This window comes from Brassica rapa, chromosome A09 (genome assembly GCF_000309985.2).
Source record: "Brassica rapa cultivar Chiifu-401-42 chromosome A09, CAAS_Brap_v3.01, whole genome shotgun sequence".
Lineage (NCBI taxonomy): Eukaryota > Viridiplantae > Streptophyta > Magnoliopsida > Brassicales > Brassicaceae > Brassica > Brassica rapa.
This window is the reverse complement of record NC_024803.2, coordinates 16,094,052-16,117,109: the sequence shown is the minus strand read 5'-3', so window position 1 is coordinate 16,117,109 and position 23,058 is coordinate 16,094,052. Positions and strand designations below refer to the sequence as shown.

Genomic DNA, 23,058 nt, shown 5'->3' with positions numbered 1-23,058 from the left:
TGTTCGAATCTTATTCTTTTTTTTTTTTTTGAACGAGTTCGAATCTTATTCTTTGCCGTTTTTATACATTTAAAAATCCGAACTTTCTTTTCTCGGCACTATGTTGAGAAAAAATATCTGAGCTTAAAAACAAAGTGATACTACATTGAGAATAAAAGAGAGAAGGCTTTTAAAAGATTCATGTAGCAGCAGCTAGTTCAACATGTTTAGTCTGCTTCACGTAAAAATTTCCAGCAGCAACCAACATTAAGCTCAACACACCAACCTTCCATGACAACCCTAACCCCAAAACATTGGAATGATTCACTTTCTTTTTCTCAACCGGAACCGTTCTTGAATCCGAACTCTTTGACTTCCTGAATGATGCATAAGTCTCAACTTCTTCAACCGTCAACGCAGGTTTAAGCGACTTCTTTGCGGTTAAGAAATGGCGGTTGAAGACACCGCTCGCTGCAATGTTTTCTCTAAGCGAGACAGTTCCACTTTCTCTGCATAGACCCTCCAGCTCCGCACCTGTAAAAAGATCCGTCTCCTCAGCGATTTTTCTGAGGTCAACATCGTCCCCTAGTTTCATGCTGCGTGTATGCACTTGCAGTATCTCTAACCGAGCTTCTAAATCAGGCGGTGGCACGTACAGCACCTAAGCAAATAACATTTTCAAGAAAATGGTTAACAATCCAAAGTCATCCAATGTGAGGACTTATACCATCTCCAATGGATTACTATATTTTTTTTCCCAGAAATATAGAGTAATTCTATAATGGAGTTAGATTTTACTCCCATTGTACTCTAAATGAATTAAAAAATAAATGAATTACTCTATTATAAAATAATAAAAAATAGAATAGGATTAGAACATTTTTATTCCAAATTCTATTTTAGAGTTAAAAATAAATTGGGGTTGGACATGCTCTTACGAGATCGAACCGACCAGGTCGCATTAGAGCTGCATCTATTGCATAGGGGCGGTTTGTAGCAGCCAAGACAAGAATTCCCTAAACCAAAAGAATCCATCACTATCATTGTAACCCAATAAGGAGATTAAAATCTATCAAAAGCTATCATGTACCTTTGCTTCTTCAAGACCATCCATTTCGGTTAAGAGTGTCGATAGAAGTCTTTCTCCAACTGTAGAACTATTGCTTGAGCCCTCATCACCTCTAGAACGATCCACCACGGAAGTAAACATGTTAAAAGAGTCTATAACCAAGAGTTTGAAGAGATAGAGACAAACCTTTTACATGCGACAACATCAGCTTCATCAAAGAATATTATACTAGGAGAAGCAAGTCTAGCTCTTTGAAACGTGTTCCTCAATAAGGCTTCACCTTCTCCAACATACATAGAGAACAGCTCCGCACAGCTCAAGGAAAAGAAGGAAGCTTGAGCAGCATTTGCAGCAGCTTTAGCAAGAGTTGTCTTTGAGCAACCTGGAGGACCATGGAGAAGTATTCCCCGCATCGGCGATATCCCCATTTTTGTAAACGCAGCTGAGTGTTTGATTGGCCATTCAACAGCTTGCTGAAGCTTTTTCTGTCCGCAATAAAAAAAACACATCAGTCCCAATGGAAGAGGGAGACAACAGCATTGTAAAAGCTATTTTACCTTTAAGTCTTTGAGACCACCAACGTCGTCCCATGTCACTTTAGGAATCTCAACTGTAATCCCTCTTGTTATACTTGGACCAACCACAGATTTTGCAACCTTGAAGTCTTGTGATGTTAAGATAAGAGAATCTGTGGATCTTTTGCTTGCTGATATGGTTGCTTCACGGCATAAAGCTTCCAAATCTGCTCCAACATAACCGTTGCAAGAAGTTGCTATGGCTTGCAGATCGAGACTAGGATCTAAACTGACTTTCTTTGTGTATAGCTGAAAAGAATAGCAAACATAAAGCTCACAAGAAACAAGCTCCCACTTAAGCACCAATTAAGAACTCAATGTTACCTGCAGGATTTTTAAACGATCCTCCTCATTAGGTGTGCTCACTTCAACTAAAGTATCAAACCGCCCCGCCCTTCTTAGCGCTGGATCAATTGCATCCAACCTATTTGTGGATGCTACAACAACAACTCTTGGCGGAGATGAAGAAGGCTTGTTTGAGTCCATTAGTGTAAAGAGTTGAGAAGCAATACGAACACCTTGCTCTCCTCTACATTTTAGAGTTAATCAAATTACTCTCTTATAAACGATAGTAGTAAGTAACAAATATCTGAGTGATACACAATACCTAGAACTACGCTTAGGACAAAGAACGTCGATTTCGTCGATAAAAATCACAGAGGGCTTGTCTGAACCAGCGTGGGAAGAAGCCTCAGCAAAAGCTTCCCTTAAGACTTTCTCGCTTTCTCCAGCATGAGCTCGGTGTACAGAGTGAGGGCTGAACAGAGCATTGCCACACAAAGACAAAGCACATATTAGCTTTCACCTATTTCCTCCATACCATACAATACAATGTTCAAGAAATGGCTAGACAGTGGTTAGGCGTCTTATAGATTATCTTTCAAATCCGATTTGCTGACTAGACCCATTTTTTGAACACTCGTACCATATATTATACAGAAGCTAAAAAGAAAAGTACCTTAAAACAGTCAAATGCGCATCACATTCCTGGACAACAGCACGGACCAAACTTGTCTGCAAGAAAACAAAAGTTGCAATATACTCTAATTAGCTTATGTAAGCTACAAAAGTTAAGAACTTTGATGAACCCACCAGAGTTTTGTCTGAAAAGTTTCAAGCTTGGAAACAGAGTTTACCTTTCCGGTACCAGGAGGGCCGTATAGGAGCAACCCTCTAGACCACTGCAGTGACGAGTGAAAAGCAGAGGAAGATAGATTAATAAACAGAACAGGAAACACAGAGAAGCTGAGTTGAGGTGTGGATGTGTTTTACTTTGAGGCCAAGAGTTCTTGCTTCGAGAGGGTAGCGAAAAGGGAAGATGATGAGTTCTCGAAGCGCTTGCAAAGCCCTCTCGTTGCCGCCGATCTCTGCTTCGGCTTGCCATGTATCATCGCCGACGATGTTATCGCAGCCACTGGTTTGGGTCTCCATCAGATTGGGGAGGGAAAGAAACAACTAAAAAGAGCCAAACTTTGGGGTTTATGCTTCGCCGGGGGCACGAGAGACGGAGGACGTTTTCCGGCGATTAAAAATTAAAAAGATAAATGCAAAATAGTGTTAGGGCTTTTTCTTTTCATGTGATATTACAGTTCTGCCCTATCTTCTAAGTAGTTTAACATAGAACATATAAGTTGTGCTGGGAAAATGGATTATTGTCAGGCTTGGATATTTGGATATCCATTCGGTTTGGTCGTGTATCTCAGATAGTAGATAATTTGGATATGGAAAAATGATATTAATCAGGTAATTTTGAATTTTAAATTGTGTTTGGTTTGATATTTGTCGGATTTGAATATTTTCATTCGAATGAACCGAAATTTTTTGATTCTAATTTGGAATAAATTGTTATAACTTGACTAACAATATTCAAAATTAATCAAAAATAACAAACAAATATCCAAAATATCAAAAAATAATTTAAAGTATCCAAATTATCCAAAATAACTAATATACACAAATTTTAATTATAATTTTTAATACTTGACTCAAAAGTGTGGTTAGTGAATTCGAAGTACCGAGTTGCTTTTACACATGTATCGATTTAGATGTCATATTTAATTATTTGTAGAATTCATTTTAACAATTAATAGTAGCCGTCAAAAAATTGTTCAATTTTAGGTGTTTTTAATTAAAACTAATTGTTGACAAAAAAAACTTTAAGTTTCATCAACGCGCAGGCATAAAAAATTATGAAAAGATCTTTATTTATTATAGTCCAGCAACATAAGCTTGAATCCATGCATCATAGTTCAATAATTCATCTGATAGTTACTTCCTAGCTTCATCAGCATATGAGACTTGAAGCTTCAGCACTTTGCTCTCAAGCGACTTAGAGAATGCAGAGGACTTGCAGAGTTTTGGGAGAGCAGCCTTTCCTTTGTACGCTTTGCAAATTTGGGCAACAAAATCATCAGGACTTTGTGCGTTCTGCATCGCCACAAACCAAAAACACAATCAGTGAAAAGTAACATTTTCAGTTGATTAAAAACTGTAAATGCTAAAATGCATGTAGATAGATTATTCATGCAAAGAAGAGTTTATAAGGAGCTATACGAGTGGTTTGCTGTTGAGTGTAACCCATGGTACGTATTTATGTTGCGGTTTCAAATTCAAAGTCATGTTTGCATACCCAAGTATGAGCTGACATAGCAAAAAGAAAACGGTTAAAATTATTACGATTATATGATTGTGTTATATATGTGTGTGTTTATGTCCTACCGTTTTAGGGAGATCACTGTTGTAACAATCATTGATGGCCTTTTCACTCCTAGAGTTCTTTAAACATGATTCCCACTTTGTCGTGTCGTTTTCAACGCACCTTATGAACGAGTAGTGCTTTTTCTGCGTTCCAAAACATTCATTTTTTCAAATTAAATTTTAACAATAATTTATATGAATAAAGAAAAGGGAATAGTATCCATTCAGAAAGTAAATAAATGCATATATCATTCATTTATACCGAATCGGGCCAAGTTCTTATGGCGCAAGCTTCAATGGCGTTTAGTCTGCATTCCTCTTCACCATGCTTCACCATTATATATTTCCAAACATGAGAATTACAAAAAAAAAAGTATAAGATAAACTGAAATATACAAGTCATACATATAAATAGGAAGAACTAATAATAAGTTTTTTTTTGACAAAACTAATAAATAAGTTATCAACAAGAAGAGGGAGAAACTGAAAATAACCTGGCAAGTAACGGTCAGATTATCGGATACTTTGGCGTTACCAAATGGAACCAGCTTGAGGTCGGTGACTGTGTGGAGATCAGAGTCAAAGATTTTGACCAGATAGTTGACGATAAAAACCTGACATCCGGGACAGAGTGATTCGTAGTAAAGATTGAGCTTCACTTTGTCGGATTCCCCAGCTACGAGTTTCTCTGAAATTGTGAAAAGAATGCAAGCAAAGAAGAGACATGGGAACAACACACACTTGTTTGAAGAAGACGAACGCATTGTTAAAAGTATTCTTACTAAAGAGTTTGAGTTGCGTGCTCATGACTACTACCTTGTGTATGTATTTATAGATACTATTTTTTTATGTTACGGTAACTAACTGTTTTTTTTTACTAATTTGTAACATTTTTCTCGTGAGTCCCTTTTTTTTACTTATATGTCCAAAGGGAGGGTAACTCAAGATGCCAATGTCTAACGCCGAGTAGGGATAATAGTATACAATTTCGAGTCTCGACCATACGTACGTAAACATATCTTGATTATATACAGTATAGAGTTTATAACGTGTTAATGTTATCTATGTTTAATTAGTGAAGAGCAGTTTCTAAGTCTATTTTAAAAACTTATAAAATCTTACAGTGAATCATGGTTACACTTAAAAATGGCATGACATAATAAATATAAGGTAAAACTTGTACCGTAAAAGTGATCTTGATATTACTAAGTTTAAAAAAATAAAATCTTGATATTAGAAAGATAACAAGTTACACCAGCTGTTTTAAGTTACAAAAAAAAAGGTACACCAGCTGTAGGTTCTACTACTTACTTGTCTTAGTAGGCCATGACGCATCTTTCAAATTGCAATATTTAGCTAGCTAAACTTTAAGAGTTTTAGGAAACATCAATAACCTAAAGTGGGTGTATAGTTTGAACCAAAATAGAGGTAAATTTCCCCCTTTAATTAATGCCACTAAATTAAGTTTAAATAAACTTCCGGTTTCATCAAAGAATATTCGCTAAACAAAACAGAAACAAACAAACAAACTATAGTAGATTAGTAAGTTACAAAAAAGAAATTCTATAGTAGGTAACTAACAAAATTGAATGTTGTTGCAAGAATAAACACGTGAGAGAGCAAATCATCAATTTATTTTTATCTGATGCGAACCTACAAATGAAGAACCAAGTGAACCAGATCATAAGGGAACATCTAAGAGAACCAGAAATCCAAATTAGAAGTACGCATCAAATCATACCATACAACAATATAATTGAACAACCAAATATAATAAATATAGAAGTAGTCATGCATCATACCATCTATCATTTACACAACGGAATCTTATAATTAGAATATCTCAAATATTTCTTATCACATTAACAATCATCTTTCACAAATTAACACACTTTGCAAATTGCACATGACAAGAGAGCTAGTCGTCACTTCAAAAATCATGCTCGTCAACCGGTTTATGGGCTTTAACGGAATCGCTATGTCTTTGTCCTCAATCTAAAACCATATGATATTGGGGCCGTCACCTTACACCAGTATCGGCTCGTCGCGTCAGGCGGTTGGGCTTTAGAAGGATTGCTATGTACATAGCATAATTTCATTTCCTCATAACACCACATTTTCACTAATCACGACTCATTTATTTTACTAAACACGTCAATCACTATTTCATAAACTTAAAAATATAAGCTTACAAAACCATATTATATAATACAAATCTACATATCATATCATGAACCCTCACCTTAACGTTCATGATTGAAAACTGAGCGTCTCAAGAGAATAGAGTTTGCATTCTGGGCGTTAAGCGTTTTTGGAACTGGGATTGCGATTGGAAAAGCAGTTGGGGTGTATGTTTTTTTGGATAGATTCTGTCTATTCTTGGACAGAATGCAGCGTGGATAGCAGCTAGGGTTTAACTTTTCTATGTTTTAGTTTAAGTTCTCTTTTTAGACTCTAAATTATAATAAACACATTAACAATATCCACCATTTAACTTTTTTTTTTGTAAACATACACAAGAAAAGATTGAATAAACCATTTATTGTTTTTGCCTTAGGCCCCCTAAAACTTTTGCAGGGCACTGTTTGTATGTATACAATACAACACAAAAAATGTGATCTAACTAACAATAGGTTGTCTGTCTAGGCTAGGGATCATAGATATAATGAGTCTTTTCAGTCTCATGCTGCGTGGAATCTCACGCTCCCAGCAGAGGCCTGGTTTGCGGCACCGTTACTTCTTTCAACTTTTAACTTTCAACTTTTTACTGGTTTGAATCCAAAATCTCTTGAAACCTATTCTTTACCTGTATTGCTCTCTTGCAACTTCGCAGCCTTCAAGATTTAAGCAACAATTTTCAGGTTTATCAAATTTCTACAATGTTTTAAGGCTTTTTTACTCACCTGTCTAAGAATCTTCTTGTCTCCCTTTCCACTTGGTTGCTCAAGATCAGCTATTTCCTACAAGGGAATGTCAAGGAGAGTCTTTATCACGTCTTCATCCAAGAATGGGAATCGCGCCTCTACACTTTAAACATTTGAGAACAGAGCACAAAGAGAAAAAACAATTTGAGTTTCTAGTCACACAACATATGTATTACCTCTTTACCATTATCTGCAATGCATCGATCATCTCGACCTAAGTTTCTTTTCCAAATCCTCTGCATATCCAATTTCATTTCTTGGTCCAACGCAACCCAACTGTAAAACAAAACAAAACAAAACAAAACTTGTGTTGTGAGTTGATTATTAGTTTACATCCATAGAGAAAACTATGCAGACACATATGTATATATATATATACCTCCCGTTTCTATATTTTGTTCTGTGCCTACCATAACCAGCACATTGTTCATCAGCACCAGCGCCAATAAGCAGAACTCTAGCCTCAGACTTATATCTAATGCGTTGGCTATTTTCTTCTACTCCTTGATATTCACTTTCTTCGTGAATCCAACCATCACCGCGACCAGCAAGCCAAAGTGCTGTTCCAATGTTAAGACCCTAGAACATTGCAAAACATATTGCAAAGTTGTCATCAAGTTTAGAAGAATGTAAAAAAAAAATCCTTAAGACTTTGAAGTTTATCATGTAAGTGTCCGCAGGATTTATGAGTGACATGACACGCTTTGTCCCGAATGCTAGTTTTGACAAGTTTCCACCTGCAAGAACGTTTGCATTCACAGAAGGAGAAAGTGGATAGAATAGTAATAGACCTATACATCAAGGTTTTTAAAGTTAAAACCTTCTCAACGGTGCAACCTTTCAGGAGCATTTGCACCATCAAAACTGACATTAAGTAGATCAACTTCATCTGAAAAGAGTAATATCTTTTAATTAGTTTCAGAATTGAAGGCAGAAGACAATAATAGTGAAAACAAGAACAATTTACATTTTAGATAAAGGCACTGATCCAATAGAGCAGCTAGAATCACTGAATCTAATCCACCAGAGAATAGAACAGCTACTGGGACAACTTCTTTGTCTCCCTGTTCATGCCAATAGTACAAACATGAAGCATTTAGTGTAAAGCATATTTTTTTAAAAATAAAACATAACTCATACGTGAAAAATGCCTCAAGAACAGAGAGAGTCACAGATTGTTGGTTGAAGAAGAATCTTCTTTTCGCCTACACTATCAGGATTCAAATCTTCAACAGAGAACTGTAAAACACCAAAATCAGCAATTCCAAAGTAAACTTATATCAGAATCAAAAACATCAAGTAAGACTCATCTCTCAATACAATTATCATTAAGAAACTGAAAAGAGTAATCTTTTCTTTCTACTCAGATGTCAGAACAGAGTTTGAAGTTCATCCTACAAAGCCCCTAACGGTAAGAGATCTAAAGCATCACAAGTTAGGTCGGAGAAGAGATTTTACTTGTTCGAAACGAGGTTCTAAGAGAGGTGTCGAGAGCTCGATACGAACGCCGCACATATCTCCGGCGGTGTCTCTCTCTCTCTCGTCTCCTTCCCGTCGAAAGTTTGAACGAAGCTTCTTTGGTCTGTATGCATATTTACATTTTTTGAAAGAGACGTTTCAGACACAGGACAAATTGCCTCCGTAGCATAGTGGTATTGCGTTCGCTTCGTAAGCGAAAGGTCGTGAGTTCGATCCTCGCCGGGGGCTTATTTAATTTTTTGGCCCACAAACACGAAAACAGCTCCAATCATTCCATTACTCACTCGGCTATGATAACTGGGTTAACTGATACTTTCCAAAAGCTGCAGATATGATGAATACACTAAAAAAGTAAAAAGTAACTAGAAAATTCTCAAATCTTGTTTTTGAGTTAAACCTCTTTAAAAATGTGTGTGTAGAGTAGTTTCGAAATGGTTTTAAAAAATGTTTTTGCTCATCAGACTCTCAGTTATTCAAAGTTCTTGTTTTTTTTTTCTTTTTGATATTGGAATGCAGCTATAGGCTCACAAGGGATCTTGAATCAGAATCGAAAACCGAAGAGCATCTATCGATGATAATTTCATGAATAACAGCATAAATTCCTAATTGAGTTTTGGTTTTTGAATTCTTCTGCAACCAACAACAATGCAAACGACAGGAGATATTCTGCGCGAAACATTGGATACAATATGAATGAGACTGGAGACAACTAGAACTCGGGGCAACGGTTTTAATGAAGGCTCATTGAGAAACAGGTCTGAGAGACGACGGTGATCCCACTGGTCAACGGTCATGAGACTCATGACAATGCTCAGCCTCAGGCTAGAAACTAGAGTTATGCTTTATGGAACCAACCTCACATAACCACACAAAGTTTCCAAGCTCTTGGCATATTAATTAACACTTTTCAATAGACCTGCGAGAGTCCACCTTGCTCTCTTACAACAACCTAAACCATTTGATTCATTAATAGTTAACCTAACTTACTTATGTTAACACATGACTTAACATGATTTCCATTTAACTGGTTTACTCAACCGGTTAAGAGGGTCACAACTAATCCGTAAACACACACACAAAGCAAAAAAACGAATTCAAGAACATGGAGAACGTAAAGAACAACACGAAGGACATGAAGGAAACCATGAGAACCAACCACACATTGTTGAATTCTTTTGGTTTTCTACTTCTGCTGGTTGTTTTGTTGTCTCTTCTGATTGCTTTTCTTGTTTCTTCTTTTCCCCTGTTTCTACACTTGCTGAATCACTTGCAGCTCCTGCTAAACTGTAAATAAAAAGACTCTCACTACACCAAATCCAACAAAAGAAAAGCTAAAACAAAAGGCATAAGAGAGGATGATGGAGAGATTATTACATGGGGAAAGAGAAGGAATGCGTGCTGTTTGAGCTCCGGTTAGAACGGTAAGACTTTGTAGGAGTTTTCCAAGAAACAGCGGGAGGCTGTTCTTTCTCATCATCATCTGAATCAACAACTTTCGCCGATGACTCGACTAAAGGGTCTGATTCTTTTCCTGGTGGTGGCGGCATAGGAAGCTCAGGACTATAAGCTAGCAACTCTCCTGATTTGTAGAGCTCACCTGATTTCATGGCATCAACAGTGAAACTGTTTCTCCCTATATGAATACTAAAGAGAGATTCATTCGAAGCGCAGCTCCAATCAGCTTGCAAATTCGATTTGCTTGTCTCGAAAACCGAAGATGGGATCCTGCCAGGGTCATAGTTGCTATTATCATCCCTGTCCATTACTTGAACAGGAGGTGAATCTGTCTCTGGTAGATGTTTTGGTGGTGATGAATACGAAGAAGATGAAGATGATGAGGAGGAGGATCTTGAATGTGTTTCTGAGTGGATGATTACAATATCTTCTGAAAGGATCTTTTTATGCTCACCATCTCGGTTTTCATCTTCTAATAAAGGTTCTTCTGAAACTTGTTTGTTTTCATCGTGATCATGTTCTGACCCCATAACAAACCTAAATTAACAATCAAAGAGCAATAATCATCAATGCCTCTTTTAAGCCATTTTCTAGGGTTCATCAAAAAGCAATAAACATCAAAGACATCTACAGAAAACAAAATCTATTATATAAAAAAAAAAAACCTGGAAGATGATTTGATCAGACCGAACCTAGACCGTGATTTTAGTTTAAAACGATCTTGATTCAGTGATGATTCATCTTCACACTTGGATAAGTTGTGAATTTTTCTTAGACAAAACTAAGATGAAGAAAAGGGGGATCTAGGGTTTGGTTCTGTTCCTTGTCTGTTTAGGGGGATAACAGAACGAAAGGTGTGTCGTAATGTTCGGAACTCTTAACTAACCCATTGGCTGCGTTTGGCGCCATGTCGGCTTCTCTTATCTGTTTTTTTTTTGTTAGTTTGTTACCACTTTAGAAGCTGATCTCCTGTGGCATGGTCTATTTTAGAAACTGTGCTCCTTCGAATAGGTTTGACTTTTTTTAACACGTGGCTTGATATATTGTACGTTGGTCTTGGCACTAGTTAAAGTCTTAAAGAACAAAGCGTTTTACTTGCTGTCCAAAAACATGTTCTTCTTTTTGTTTTCATCATTTTGATTATGATTTTGTGTTTGCAGCTGAAAGAGCACATTGATGATACAGAGTATCTGATCAACATTAATCTGGTAAGGACAGAAAAAATCAAGTTTTGTTGTTATCTTGTTTTTTTTTCATCTCAATAAAGAGTCTTTGACCTTTATGTCCATATCTTTCTTAGGGATGTGTTGAATTCAGTTTCAAGCGCTTCTCATATCTGTTGAATAATATTTTGAATCTGTTGGGTCTTATTCTTTTGAGACCCACTAGTTCTAGGGTTTTATGGGATACAATTATATATATCTTCTGCCTTTTCTAAACCTAGTAAGCAGCCGTAGAAAAATCAGATCTGATTTTCTTGTGGACAAGATCTCTGTAATTCATCCATCAATAAATTTTTATTTTCCCGTGGACGTAGCTGTTAGGGGTGAACCACGTTAAATTTTTCTTTATTGTTTATTCATCTGTTAATCTCCATCTTCTCACATTTGTCACAACAAACTGGTATCAGAGTTTCGGATTGAATCTGGTGAGAAGATGTCTAAGTTGAATATGAAGATCGACAAGTTTACTGGAAGGAACAGTTTCAGTCTCTGACAAATCAAGATGAAGGCCTTGCTGAAGCAAGGTCTTTGGGCACAGTTGTCAGGAAAAAAAGTTGAACATGCTACTGCTGCGATGGAGGTTACTGAAGAGAAGGTGTAAGAAGGTGTATTAAACAGTTTTGTTGTGTCTGGCAGATGAAATCATCATCGAAGTTTCTGGTGTTGATGATGCAGCTGATTTGTGGTTGAAGTTAGAGAATATACATGACGAAGTCTCTGACTAAGAAGTTACTTCTGAAACAACGTCTTTTCGCTCTGAGGATGCAACACAACTCCAAGATCATCTTGACAGTCTAAATTTCATCTTGTTGGATCTGATGGAGGATGAGGATGCGACACTGATTTTGTTGGTATCAAAACCAAACTCCTATGAGAACTTTGTTCAGTCAGTCATAAGGATTAAAGATACAATGAGTTTGGAGGAAGTCAGGTCGGCACTTCATAATAGGGAGTTGCGACACAAAGCATCTGGTTCTGGTACAGACGACCAAGCTTCTGGGTTGTTTGTAGATGGTGGAAAGAACTTTGGAGACTAGGGCCAGGGTCATGTAAAGATTCCCACGTTTGCGTATTTGGGTCGAACACCTCGGCCCAATTCTTGGTTTCATCTGCCTTGCAACCTCCCATCACGTATATCTTCCCATCAACAATTGCACGCAACGGGATTCTTCCCTAGCCACTTTTATCTTAGAGGCTTCTCGCCATGTGGAGCTACTCCCGTTATCACGGACCAACATGGGATGACATGGGAGCGGTGCTGTATTGTTTGAGTGTATAACCATCCGTACCGATATTTGATGTTGGTACATGAGGAGAATATGAAGAAGAACCATGATGGCGAACCTCTGAATATAATTAATAGTTGTTGTAGACTTGTCTATTTATAACAAAACTGTTTTGTTATCCTGATTCTATTTTGGTGTAGTAATCACTCCAATCATATCCGAACTATACCTATTCATATAATCGGCATATCAAAATAACTTGGATAGTTAGGGACAATACCACAATAAAAAATTGCGTTCGATCTCTGAAACTTTCTTTTTGTTAGAAAGATCCACGAGCTCTACCCTTTGTAATCAGATTGAGTTTAGCCTTAATCAATAATGAAATAACAAGACATTCAAGACTAGTAACAAATGGCAAAACAAGGTCTGGGTACTGAAAATTAGTAATTAAAAAAGCCAAGGGTTTGGATTTGAAACATAATAGAGCTGCTCAACAAAACAGTCTATATGAGGGAGACGAACAAAAACTTTGCAACTTTAAATCAAAACCATGATCAAATATCATACCATTCGATGTTTGCCAAGAACTTAAACTAAGAATAGTTTATTGAAACTACCGCTTTATTAAATAATTAAATCTAAAAGCAACAATAAGTCAATTAAAAAGAACAAAAAAAAAAAAAAAAAAGGAACAAACGCCTTTTTTTCACACCGGTGAGAGGTATGGTTCGCTAGATCACAGCGGCGGCGGTGGTGGTTGGAGTCGGAGCAAAAGTAGGCAATGATTTGTAGATAAAGCTGGAAAGATTTAACAAGTTTTGATATAAACTCATTGTTGCATCCTTAAGAAACAGACATATTGTTTCCAGTTCTGGTTCCACATCCGGATTTATGTAAATATACATGATTGATTTGGTTACGTAAGGTTTGGATGATTGGTCTATTTATAACAAACACTTCGTCATCCTAGGTTTAAATACACTAATACCATCTGGACTGTATTCATATAGTCGGCATCATACGGATAATTACGAATATATCATATTTACTATTTTAAATTTGAAAATATTTTTTTTTCGTTTTTTGAGATTATCTTATCTTGTAGTATATGATAAGATAATTTTACCCTATGTTTAAATATTTTACAAATACATAAAGTAAAATTCGAAAATATAATAAGTATTAATATTACTATGAGATAAATATATATTCTTGTTGAAGATAAATATAAGTTTATGATAAATTTAAGCTACTTGATTTTTTAAAATCGAAAATGATAAAAATAAAATATTAAAATATTATTTAAAAATAGTTATAATTTTATAAATTAAGAACAGAGAGATGTAAAAGTAAAACTGTTGTTAAAATCATTTTTATAAAAAAATTCACTTTCATTTTAAAACATCTATAATAATATTCTCTAACTCTCTTTTTTTTTGGTTTATGCACTCTGATGAACAATCAGAGCATAGAGAGAAGTAGCTAGTGCCGTGGAACAGAAGTCTTGGTACACTGAACTTCTCAGCAGCTCCAGTAGCCCACTGAAAGAACATGTCCGCGAATACAGTTCGGTCGCATTGTTCGGAGAAGCTTCACAAGCTGATCTTTGAAGTCGAGAAAGAATTATAAGGATCATGTAGTGTCTATCATCAATGTTGTTTGAGGTGAAGAAATCAGCGTTTTCACATCGTTCTGGTAACCCGAGCTGCACATAAGGGGAATCCAAGAATCGAATTCAGGTCTTGAATGTGCCAGTGGGTTTTTGTAGGATCTTGGAGTTGAGAGGCGTGGTGAGGATTGTGGATTTAGATCCTCTTCTTGAGGAAACCTTAGCCATATCTAGAGTTGGTATCATGAGCGATGAAAGGGGAGAACATAACATGGAGCTTATGAGGAGCACTACCCATTACCAAGAACATAACAACATCTAAAAATAATTATATCAAATACTATGTTTAAGCTCCATGTTATATCAAACATGTAAACATAAAATTGATGTTGAAAGATAACTAAGAGGAAAGAAACGATCTTAACACTTCTGAACATGCTACAGCCATTAGTGAAGGTACTTAATATTCTTTTAGGGCTCTTCTCCATCCTTAAAAGGACAGTTTCAATAGCTGATTTCATGGACAAACATCATGACAAATTCATGAACTAAAACTGTGTTCCTTTTAGTTTTAGCAGTTGAAATTGTAGATGTTTTCTATGTGAACTCTTTTCTCAAATCATTTTCTACGTCCTGATGAGGCCATAAGAACTGCAACTGCGACAATGAACATGAAGAGCATACTAATAAGAAGAACATATGTTCTTCTCGATGATCTTCTGTATTCTCCAAACAGCAATATCCCCCAAAACGTACTCACAAGTGGAAGTGCCTGAAACCCATCAAAAGATATGTTTGTTTGCTTATTTTTTTCACTCTTAAACCACTGAACAGAGAATAATATTTTATGAAGTCTAAACCTGAACAGCGTCTGCAGCTGCATAGCCTGCGGCTTGGCCACCCATGAACTGAAGACCATTACCAAATCCACAGAGAAATCCAGCCAAGAAAGACCATCCTCTACCGTTCCAGTCATTTAGGTAACCCTTGAAAGAAGATCTCGGGAGACCAAGTACAGGCCAATAGAGAAATCTGATGTTTAGTATCAGAGCAATCACAAATGCAGAGATTGAGAAGTAGAAGAAAGCGGTGTACACAGTGAGTTTTGGAACCCCATGTTTCAATGTGTGCCATTGATCGTTTGTAGCTAAGTTGAATGCAGGAGAGAACATGGAGAAACAGATACCGGCAAAGAAAGTTATTGCCAGTCCAATTATTGTGCTTTTCCCAAAGACCTATCAATGCAGTTCTTGATTTTTTTTCAAGAAACTAATAGCCATATGATTGTACCTAAAATGAAAATATTAATGTTTCACCTTTATAGCTCTCTGTTTCTCAAGCTCTATAAGAAAAGCTGCAGTTCCTTCTTTTGCTTTCTCTTTCCCTAACCCGCTGTTTGCATGATTTGTCTCTATTTGGAAAGAAGAAGTAGTCTCTAAACTGAAACAAGATCAAGATTAGTTTAAAACATAACCAAACCAGAGCAAAAATAAAGAACTAGTTGTGAATGTTGTTCAACCTATTGAAGTTTTGGAGTTTGGATTTGTTATCAGCTGCATTTGACTTATGAACAGCAGAGCCGAAACAAACTGCTATCAAGAAACAAGCGGCGCCCGGGAAAAGGATCTCAGCTCTGTTGATTCTATCATCCAAGAAATAGTTCAAAGTTGTGCCTATGCAAAAACAAAACAAAATTGTTCATGAGAAGAAGAAAGAAAGAATCAATTAAAACTTAAAAGTAGTTGAAAAGAAACAAGAGTGTACCAATAACAACAGTGATACTAGATGTGACGACTTCAGTGACTGATAGACCAACAAAAGCCCAAGCATATTGTGTTGCTAAGTTTCCAAGGCTAAGAACTATTCCGCCAGCCATTGCAAACATCACAGACTGCCAATTATCCTATAATAAAAAATATATATGCAGTTTAACAAATATTTCCAACAAGATTTCAAACGAGATGTATGTATTTATACACGGATATGTAACTGACTTGAGAAAGTTGTGTGATGAAATTTGGTCTGCTTGGACCTATTTGGCCTAGTGTGAACGCTATGATCACTGCAGCTAACAGATTTGTGATTGTGTAGTCAAGATAAGTGTGTTGAGGAAGCCGGCCACGTCTTTCAGTTAGAGTCATTATTGCTGGCCATGTCCCTAAGAAGAGAAGAGCCAAGAGCATACAAGCGATTGCTCCTCCTTTGCTCTCGATTATATACATCTTTCCACTCTCTATGTATACTATAAAAGCACAAAAAACTGCTGCAAAGAAGAAGATTGTAAGGTTAGTAGAGTTCATGGAAGGTTCCAAGAACAGAACACCAAGACACAAGCTGATACAAGAATATATAAATAAAACTCAAACCTCTGTTTCTCCAAATTCAACTACTTTCTTGATCTAAAGCAAACACTCTTCACTATTCTTGTGTGAACAGAAACAATATTAGATCCATCAAATTCAAAGTGAGGGTTGTAGTTCTATCAAAGATCTATGAAAATCTCAGGAAAACTGACAATATACAGCAATACAAGAGAGAGAAAATCTTTTGGATTACTAGAGAAGCAATAAGAAGAGAGACCAAAAAGAAAAAGATCTTTGACTAGTGGATTTCTTGAAATAAATTTACCTTTTTGAAGCTTTTGTCCTTTAGTTTGATTTGCTCCAAAAAAAAAGTCCTTAAGTTTGATGTATAACAACAGATGACCAGAGAACAGAGAGAGGACAAGAAAGAAAAAAGTTACAAGTTTTAGTTTAATTATTTTCTTATAGAGTCCCATTTGATTGGAAGATTCAGAATTTGCTTGCGGCTGTGATACTACTGGCAGACCCATTTGATAGAGACATCTCCTTTTCTATTTATTTTAAATAATATAATTTTATAGAAAATTGATCATTTCTTGATTTGCGTTCAGATTAGATTTTTTTGTTCTTTTTGCCAGTTCCGTCAGTCAACGACTGACATAATCATATCTTCATTCGGAAAAGCATGCTGACTACTAAATCATTCAGAAATCAAAAACTAAGAAAACAGAACAAGTCAAATATACATAACAAATGTGCTAAATAGCATGAGTCTCACGTTGCAACCTTAGCTAAGTCCCCTTTGGGCTCTTCTCTTGTATCTACTCATTTATCTATTAATTTACTTGGATATACACTTTTGATTATATTTGAGTCCTGAATTAATAATACAACATGCTGGAACTTGCTGGAACTGTACCAACTTATGGACGAACCTGTGATCTGAAGAAGGTGAGATGAGTGAAAGTTGCCACTAAACTAAAGAAGATATATAGATTATGTAGCCGAAAAGTATTGATAAAATAAACGGCTGCAAGCAATTGCTTAATTCGCTTGATGCCAGGGCCGGCTCTGGTCAAGAACCGGCCAGCAACCTAACCCAAATAGATCCGAATCACCAGATCCGACCACGTTAATCAACGGGTCATCCGCTCCGTTTACGCTATTCGGACTCACGGTTCTCCAGCCACCTTCAATCATTTTCCTCATGGCTTCATCTCTTGGCTCCAATTCATCCAACGGAGTCTTCCCCACAGAAGTACGGATGAATCAAGATAGTGCTCGAAGGGCTATATGATGCATGATGTTTCCTCCGGCGCTATCTCCTGCGAAGAACACGTTCTTGAAGTCGGCGTGGTTGTTTATCCAATGTTCTGGTCCAGACTTAGTGATATGAGCGAACACCCACTTCAGACATCCCATGAGTCTTCGTACGGGATCGGAATCGGAAACTCCGGCAGTTTACGGCGGTGACGGTTGAAGTGAGTAAAGTGTGATAAGTCGGTGAGAATGCTGTTTCGACGATGAAGCCACCACCGTGGAAGTATATGAGGAGAGGGAGTTTTTCTCCGTCGAAGGAGGCTTTCTCCGGGAGGTATATGCGGATGGAGAGGTTTTTCTCCGGTGAGTAGATTGAGTCTTTGGAAAAGACGCCGTTTTGTGGGTCTAGAGACGGTGGGACAGTTGTTTCTCCTAACATACGCTATATGCGGCCATTCTTGGACTACAAGTAAACTTTTATAAATAAGTTATTCAAGTTTGGTTTGATATACTTACTTTAAAATAGTTTGGAGTGTATGTATATATGGGTGCAAGTGTGCAACAGCTTATTCAAATATATGGGATGCAAATAATTGGACTAAATTATTTCATCTGGATCACTGGATGTGACTTGTGAGAAACAGTTTTTCCCAATGATTAAGGGCATGACTGGTTCAAACGCAGTGGTTGCGGTTGCGGGAGTTTGTGGATGCGGGCGGTTACGGTTTCTAGCGGTTTTATGAGATTTGTACGACTGGTACTGCGGTTAAAAATTGGTGTGTTTGCGGGTGACTTATGACTGGTTAACTACCAAATACGGTAACAGTCAAATAATAAATTAATAATATTTATATTTAATATAATTATAAAATATCAAAAATCATTAAATTATAATAAATATAAAATTTATATTTAGAAAGTTATAATTAATTTTTGCAAATTTATTGAAATTGTTTTTATTATAAAATTTTATAATATTAATTAAAATATAATAGATATATTTTAATATTTTCATAATTTCAATTTCAATTTTAAATTTTTTATTAAATATTTTTACTTTTGTAGATATATTGTTTTAAAAAAAAGAAAATTTTTTTACCCTCCCGCAACTGCCCGCGCCCGCAACCGCAAACGCTAACTGGAGCCAGCTTTTGAATTTATGAGATTCGGAGCGGTTTGAAGCAGTTTAGAGCGATTAGAATGATTGTTGCAAACCGCCGACAACCGCTACCAACTGCAAAAGCTGCGTTTGCGGGTGGTGGGGGGAAAACCAGTCGCCTCCTAAGGCTTCGAATGTTTACAACCGCCCCGCAGTTACAGTAACAAAAATCTCTACACATACCATATATCTATACGTTTTTATAACTGTTAAAACCGCACCGCAGTTGAACCGTTTGTCCTGCACCGCTCAAACCGCAGTCACCATTCGGAGCCTAAGTATATTATGTGGAAGAGAATAAAGGGAGAATTTGGTGTATATACATAAGAGAACATAAAATAAAGAATATAGCTATACTACAGTAATTACTATTTGATAGGACAATTTAGCATATTTTTGACTTTATTCTCCTTACGAGCGTGTGTCACGTACATCTAACGTAATAAACATATTATACTGTACTATGTATATTAAATAAATAGTATAGAAAAATACATAAAAGTAGCATGCATTTGAAAAAAAGGAGCAACAAGGGAAGAAGAGGAGAGGAAGAGGAGGAGGAGGTGGAGGAAGAAGGAGGGATGGGAAGTAAGAGCAAGGGCAGGAGAGAGGAAGAAGAAGAGGAGGGAGGAGGTGGAGGGAGAACCGGAGAAGGAAGGAGGTAGAAGAAGAGGAGAGAGCTCCAAAAAATTATACTATTTACGTAAATAGAATAATATACTACTATAAATATTAGTAACATATTGTTTTATATACGTTTAATTAAATGTACTATTTTATTTTAATAAATAGTATAGTATAATTTTTGTCCGATATTGTTTAAAAATCTGTTTTAAAAATTTTAAGTTATACCATATGTAAAAAAATATGTATATCTTTAGTAACATAATAATTTGGTTGAATTATATTTGCTTTAAAAGATATACATCAATAAAATTTGGAGGAGGAAAAGAATAAAAAAGATAAAGAAAAAAAGAAAATGAAAAAAAAAACAAAAGAAAAATAAAAATCAATGGTTGAGATTGTTCAAAGGATAAAATAAGTAATATTACATAAAATACACAGAATACTCTAGCCTAATTATTGTTATGGACATACACTTTATTTCTTTTTTGTTATGTGCATGTGCCTTAATTTCCCGAGAATAAATCAGGTGCACAAGAGAAGTCTTTTTAAATATTTGTCACTCATCCTACTATATAAAAGGGACTAAATTCAAGGCTTTTGAGACTATCCACCTCAGCCAAAATATTCTCATCCAAAAAGAATTAGAAATAGATGTCATTTAGAAGATAATTAACTAACATACAACTTTTAATATTTCTAGAAATTTCAAATTTTTAACTGCTAATTTATTAATAGAATCATATACTATATTGAATTATGTTCTATTTTTAATCGTTAGACTTCAAGGGTAAATAAATTATTAATTTATAATATATATAGTTTATAACTTTATATTGTAGTTATAAATAAAGAGAAAATAATCGAGAAAAGTAAAGAATCCTACTATATAAAAGAGACTAAATTCAAGGCTTTTGGGACTATCCACCTGAGCCAAAATATTCTCATCCAAAAAGAATTAGAAATAGATGTCATTTAGAAGATAATTAACTAACATACAACTTTTAATATTTTTAGAAATTTCAAATTTGTAACTGCTAATTTATTAATAGAATCATATATCTATATTGAATTATGTTCTATTTTTAATCGTTAGACTTCAAGGGTAAATAAACTATTAATTTATAATATATATAGTTTATAACTTTATATTATAGTTATAAATAAAGAGAAAATAATCGGGAAAGGTAAAGAAGCTCATGTAAAATTATGTAATTAAAATGGTAAAATGGTGAGTATGATGAGGTGAATCTAAGAAAATTTGTTGTACAAATTATGGTGCTTTCTTCGTCCCCTATAATGATTTAAAATAAAATATATATTCACATAAATAAGTCAATATTTGTTGTTTTTTTTTTTGGTAAGATATTAAGAATATCATTTTCGGAAAGGTTACACTGTTGTTTTTAAACAACTTATTACAACAAGGAAACAAAAACAACCAACAACAACTCAAGGTAAAAAAAAAACCTTAAGGAAGTCTTATACAAGAAAGATAAAAAGAAGTAGATAAGAGGAGAAATGAGAACTTGCCGGGTAAGAGAGGAGACGGTCACGCATCATACGGTCGAGAGAGGCAAGGATGACTGATGAAGGTGAGGAGACAGCTGTGAACACACGAGCATTACGCTCTTTCCACAGCAGGTAGATGACTGACTGAAAGTAGAGCTTCATGACTAGAGTAGCATGCGCATCTGCATTGACGCGAGGTTGATTGATCCAGCTTGCAACAGAGTGTAGATCAGCCGGAGGAGAAATCCAAACTTCAGGAGGAAAAAGCTCCCATATCAAGCGAGAGAAAGAGCACTCAAAGAAGAGATGATGGTGAGTCTCTATTTCAAGATTACAAAGGACGCACGTTCCAGAGACATTTAACTCCCAACGCCTCAAGCGATCCTTGGTTGGCAGTCTTCTCCGCAAAGCCAGCCTTGATATAAACACATCACGTGGAATATGTTCCTTGAACCAAATAGTCTTGTGCCAATATTTATTGTTGATAGTGTTTATATTTTTTCTGACATTAGTATCCATATTTTTTAGTAAACTGATCCAAAGAGATTAGTTTGTGGAGCTAACCAAACGAGGATTATAGTGTTTACTTTAGAAAAAGTAATAGGTTGAATGATAGATGGCGTGCGTGCTTTTTCACATGAAAATCTGCACATATATTAAAATTGTAAGATTTGAATCATAGAGAAAATATAGTGTATATGACTGAAGTTGGGCCATTCCGAAACTAAAGATGGCTAAAATTCTTCTTTGTCAAAATGCATAGATGTGAATCTTATATGAATAGAGTTCTCCATTGCTTATAGCAGTGTAATAAACTCCGTGTGTAAAGGAGGAAAAATGTTATATAAGTGAAAACAAAAATTATGATTTTTTTTTCTTGTGCCTATAGACTCTTCGCAATTTGAAGAAGAAATAACATATTGTGTGAAAATCTTTGGCTCGGTCAAATTTTATAATTGTTTACAAAACTGTTGTTATCTGATTCATGTAATTTTTCAGTATTGATTTAAAAACCCAAAAAATCCATATATACTGACTTTTTGATATTTTTTTCTGTGATTTGAATTTAAAAAGAGATAAAACTTTCGATAAGTTATGTAAACTCAGAACAAGTATTTAGCTTTAGAAAGCATTTACATGTTTCAAACTTATAATATATACATATATAATGTTTAAAATTATGCATATAAAACCTGTGTAAAATGTGTCTGAATATGTTTATCTTCTTTAATGTGTTAATCGTACTATATATAACATTATTTTAAAATTTCAAAAAGTTTATCACATACAAAAAACCATCAATAAAAAATATAATTCTCCATCTACAACAAGAAAAATGAAAAACTATAAACATATAAATTTAAATTAAGAAAAACTAACATTGAAAAGACAAGAAGTTAATGTAAAAGAAAAAACCGACAAATAATATTATAAATAATATAAATTTATAAGACACAATCCGCGCGAAGCGCGGAAAAAATCTCTAGTCACTATAAGTTCAAATGAGGTCACTCATCACAAAGCCCTTTCTTGATTTATTTGGGAGATACGAATACCCTTTACATTTCTTGTAAACTAAGGCTACTCCAGTTTGTAAATTTTATCGAACTATGAGTTCCAGTCATAGCTTGTAACGGTTACTTCTTAAGTATAATCCGAGATGTTAAAAAAGTTATCATCATTAACAAGTCCTGGCGAGTATCTTGTTCGAAAGAACGTGCATGATTCCTTTGGCTATATGACAAGCCTCAAATTCACCACTTATCTCGGATCACATCACTTACATTCGGCATCGCAACACGGGGCATATGTTCATTATGTGGACTAATTAATTTATCATTGATTTAACTGAAGTTATGGATCTCTCATAAGTAACTCAGAATAATATAAATCATGAATTATTTGAACTTTAAAGCATTGAAATTTGAGTTACGTCGTACAGTGTTATGACTAATTTACAA

General features: G+C 35.4%; 4 protein-coding genes, 1 non-coding gene and 1 pseudogene across 13 annotated transcripts; 1 reads left to right on the top strand and 5 right to left on the bottom strand.

Annotated features, from left to right (window-relative positions):
• Positions 1-74: 74 nt before the first annotated feature.
• LOC103839396 (cell division control protein 48 homolog B) lies at positions 75-3,464 on the bottom strand. Of its 2 annotated transcripts, none has more exons than XM_009115897.3 (10): positions 2,896-3,459; positions 2,760-2,804; positions 2,582-2,637; positions 2,231-2,380; positions 1,948-2,152; positions 1,606-1,872; positions 1,235-1,533; positions 1,070-1,160; positions 918-995; positions 75-640 (listed from the first exon to the last, which is right to left on the bottom strand). In XM_009115897.3, exons 1-10 carry the CDS (start codon positions 3,052-3,054, stop codon positions 179-181), a joined length of 1,812 nt encoding a protein of 603 aa, XP_009114145.1. In that variant the 5' UTR covers positions 3,055-3,459; the 3' UTR covers positions 75-178. The 2 variants fall into 2 exon arrangements, with proteins under 2 accessions (XP_009114145.1, XP_033136393.1); XM_033280502.1 differs by having other exon boundaries at positions 362-612; positions 2,896-3,464.
• A 339-nt stretch (positions 3,465-3,803) lies between these two features.
• On the bottom strand, positions 3,804-5,133 carry LOC103839397 (gamma-interferon-responsive lysosomal thiol protein). Its single transcript, XM_009115898.2, has 5 exons — positions 4,815-5,133; positions 4,583-4,648; positions 4,342-4,464; positions 4,177-4,263; positions 3,804-4,050 (listed from the first exon to the last, which is right to left on the bottom strand). The coding sequence occupies exons 1-5, from the start codon at positions 5,082-5,084 to the stop codon at positions 3,892-3,894; spliced, it is 705 nt and encodes a 234-aa protein (XP_009114146.1). The 5' UTR covers positions 5,085-5,133; the 3' UTR covers positions 3,804-3,891.
• Positions 5,134-5,516: 383 nt separating this feature from the next.
• Positions 5,517-14,301, bottom strand: LOC103839398 (asparagine synthetase domain-containing protein 1). 7 transcript variants are annotated; one of them, XR_004451620.1, is made up of 10 exons: positions 10,844-14,301; positions 10,098-10,715; positions 8,703-10,007; positions 8,385-8,483; positions 8,212-8,308; positions 8,065-8,133; positions 7,624-7,981; positions 7,421-7,520; positions 7,224-7,340; positions 5,517-7,154 (listed from the first exon to the last, which is right to left on the bottom strand). XR_004451620.1 is itself a non-coding variant. In XM_033280556.1 (8 exons), the coding sequence occupies exons 4-8, from the start codon at positions 7,938-7,940 to the stop codon at positions 7,116-7,118; spliced, it is 429 nt and encodes a 142-aa protein (XP_033136447.1). In that variant the 5' UTR covers positions 7,941-8,133; positions 8,212-8,308; positions 8,385-8,483; positions 8,703-9,814; the 3' UTR covers positions 5,517-7,115. The 7 variants fall into 7 exon arrangements, 3 of the variants coding, with proteins under 3 accessions (XP_033136447.1, XP_033136449.1, XP_033136448.1); XR_004451621.1 differs by having other exon boundaries at positions 7,224-7,347; positions 7,624-8,133; XR_004451618.1 differs by having other exon boundaries at positions 7,624-8,133.
• Positions 8,880-8,951, top strand: TRNAT-CGU. Its single transcript has one exon. It is a non-coding gene; the product is annotated as a tRNA-Thr (tRNA).
• Positions 14,302-14,580: 279 nt separating the features above from the next.
• LOC103839401 (ureide permease 1) lies at positions 14,581-17,338 on the bottom strand. 2 transcript variants are annotated; one of them, XM_033280523.1, is made up of 7 exons: positions 16,868-17,338; positions 16,234-16,502; positions 16,004-16,142; positions 15,759-15,912; positions 15,556-15,679; positions 15,100-15,474; positions 14,581-15,011 (listed from the first exon to the last, which is right to left on the bottom strand). In XM_033280523.1, the coding sequence occupies exons 1-7, from the start codon at positions 17,070-17,072 to the stop codon at positions 14,859-14,861; spliced, it is 1,419 nt and encodes a 472-aa protein (XP_033136414.1). In that variant the 5' UTR covers positions 17,073-17,338; the 3' UTR covers positions 14,581-14,858. The 2 variants fall into 2 exon arrangements, with proteins under 2 accessions (XP_033136414.1, XP_009114150.1); XM_009115902.2 differs by lacking the exon at positions 16,868-17,338 and adding an exon at positions 16,606-16,852.
• Positions 16,890-22,890, bottom strand: LOC103839679 (annotated as a pseudogene).
• Positions 22,891-23,058: the final 168 nt, after the last annotated feature.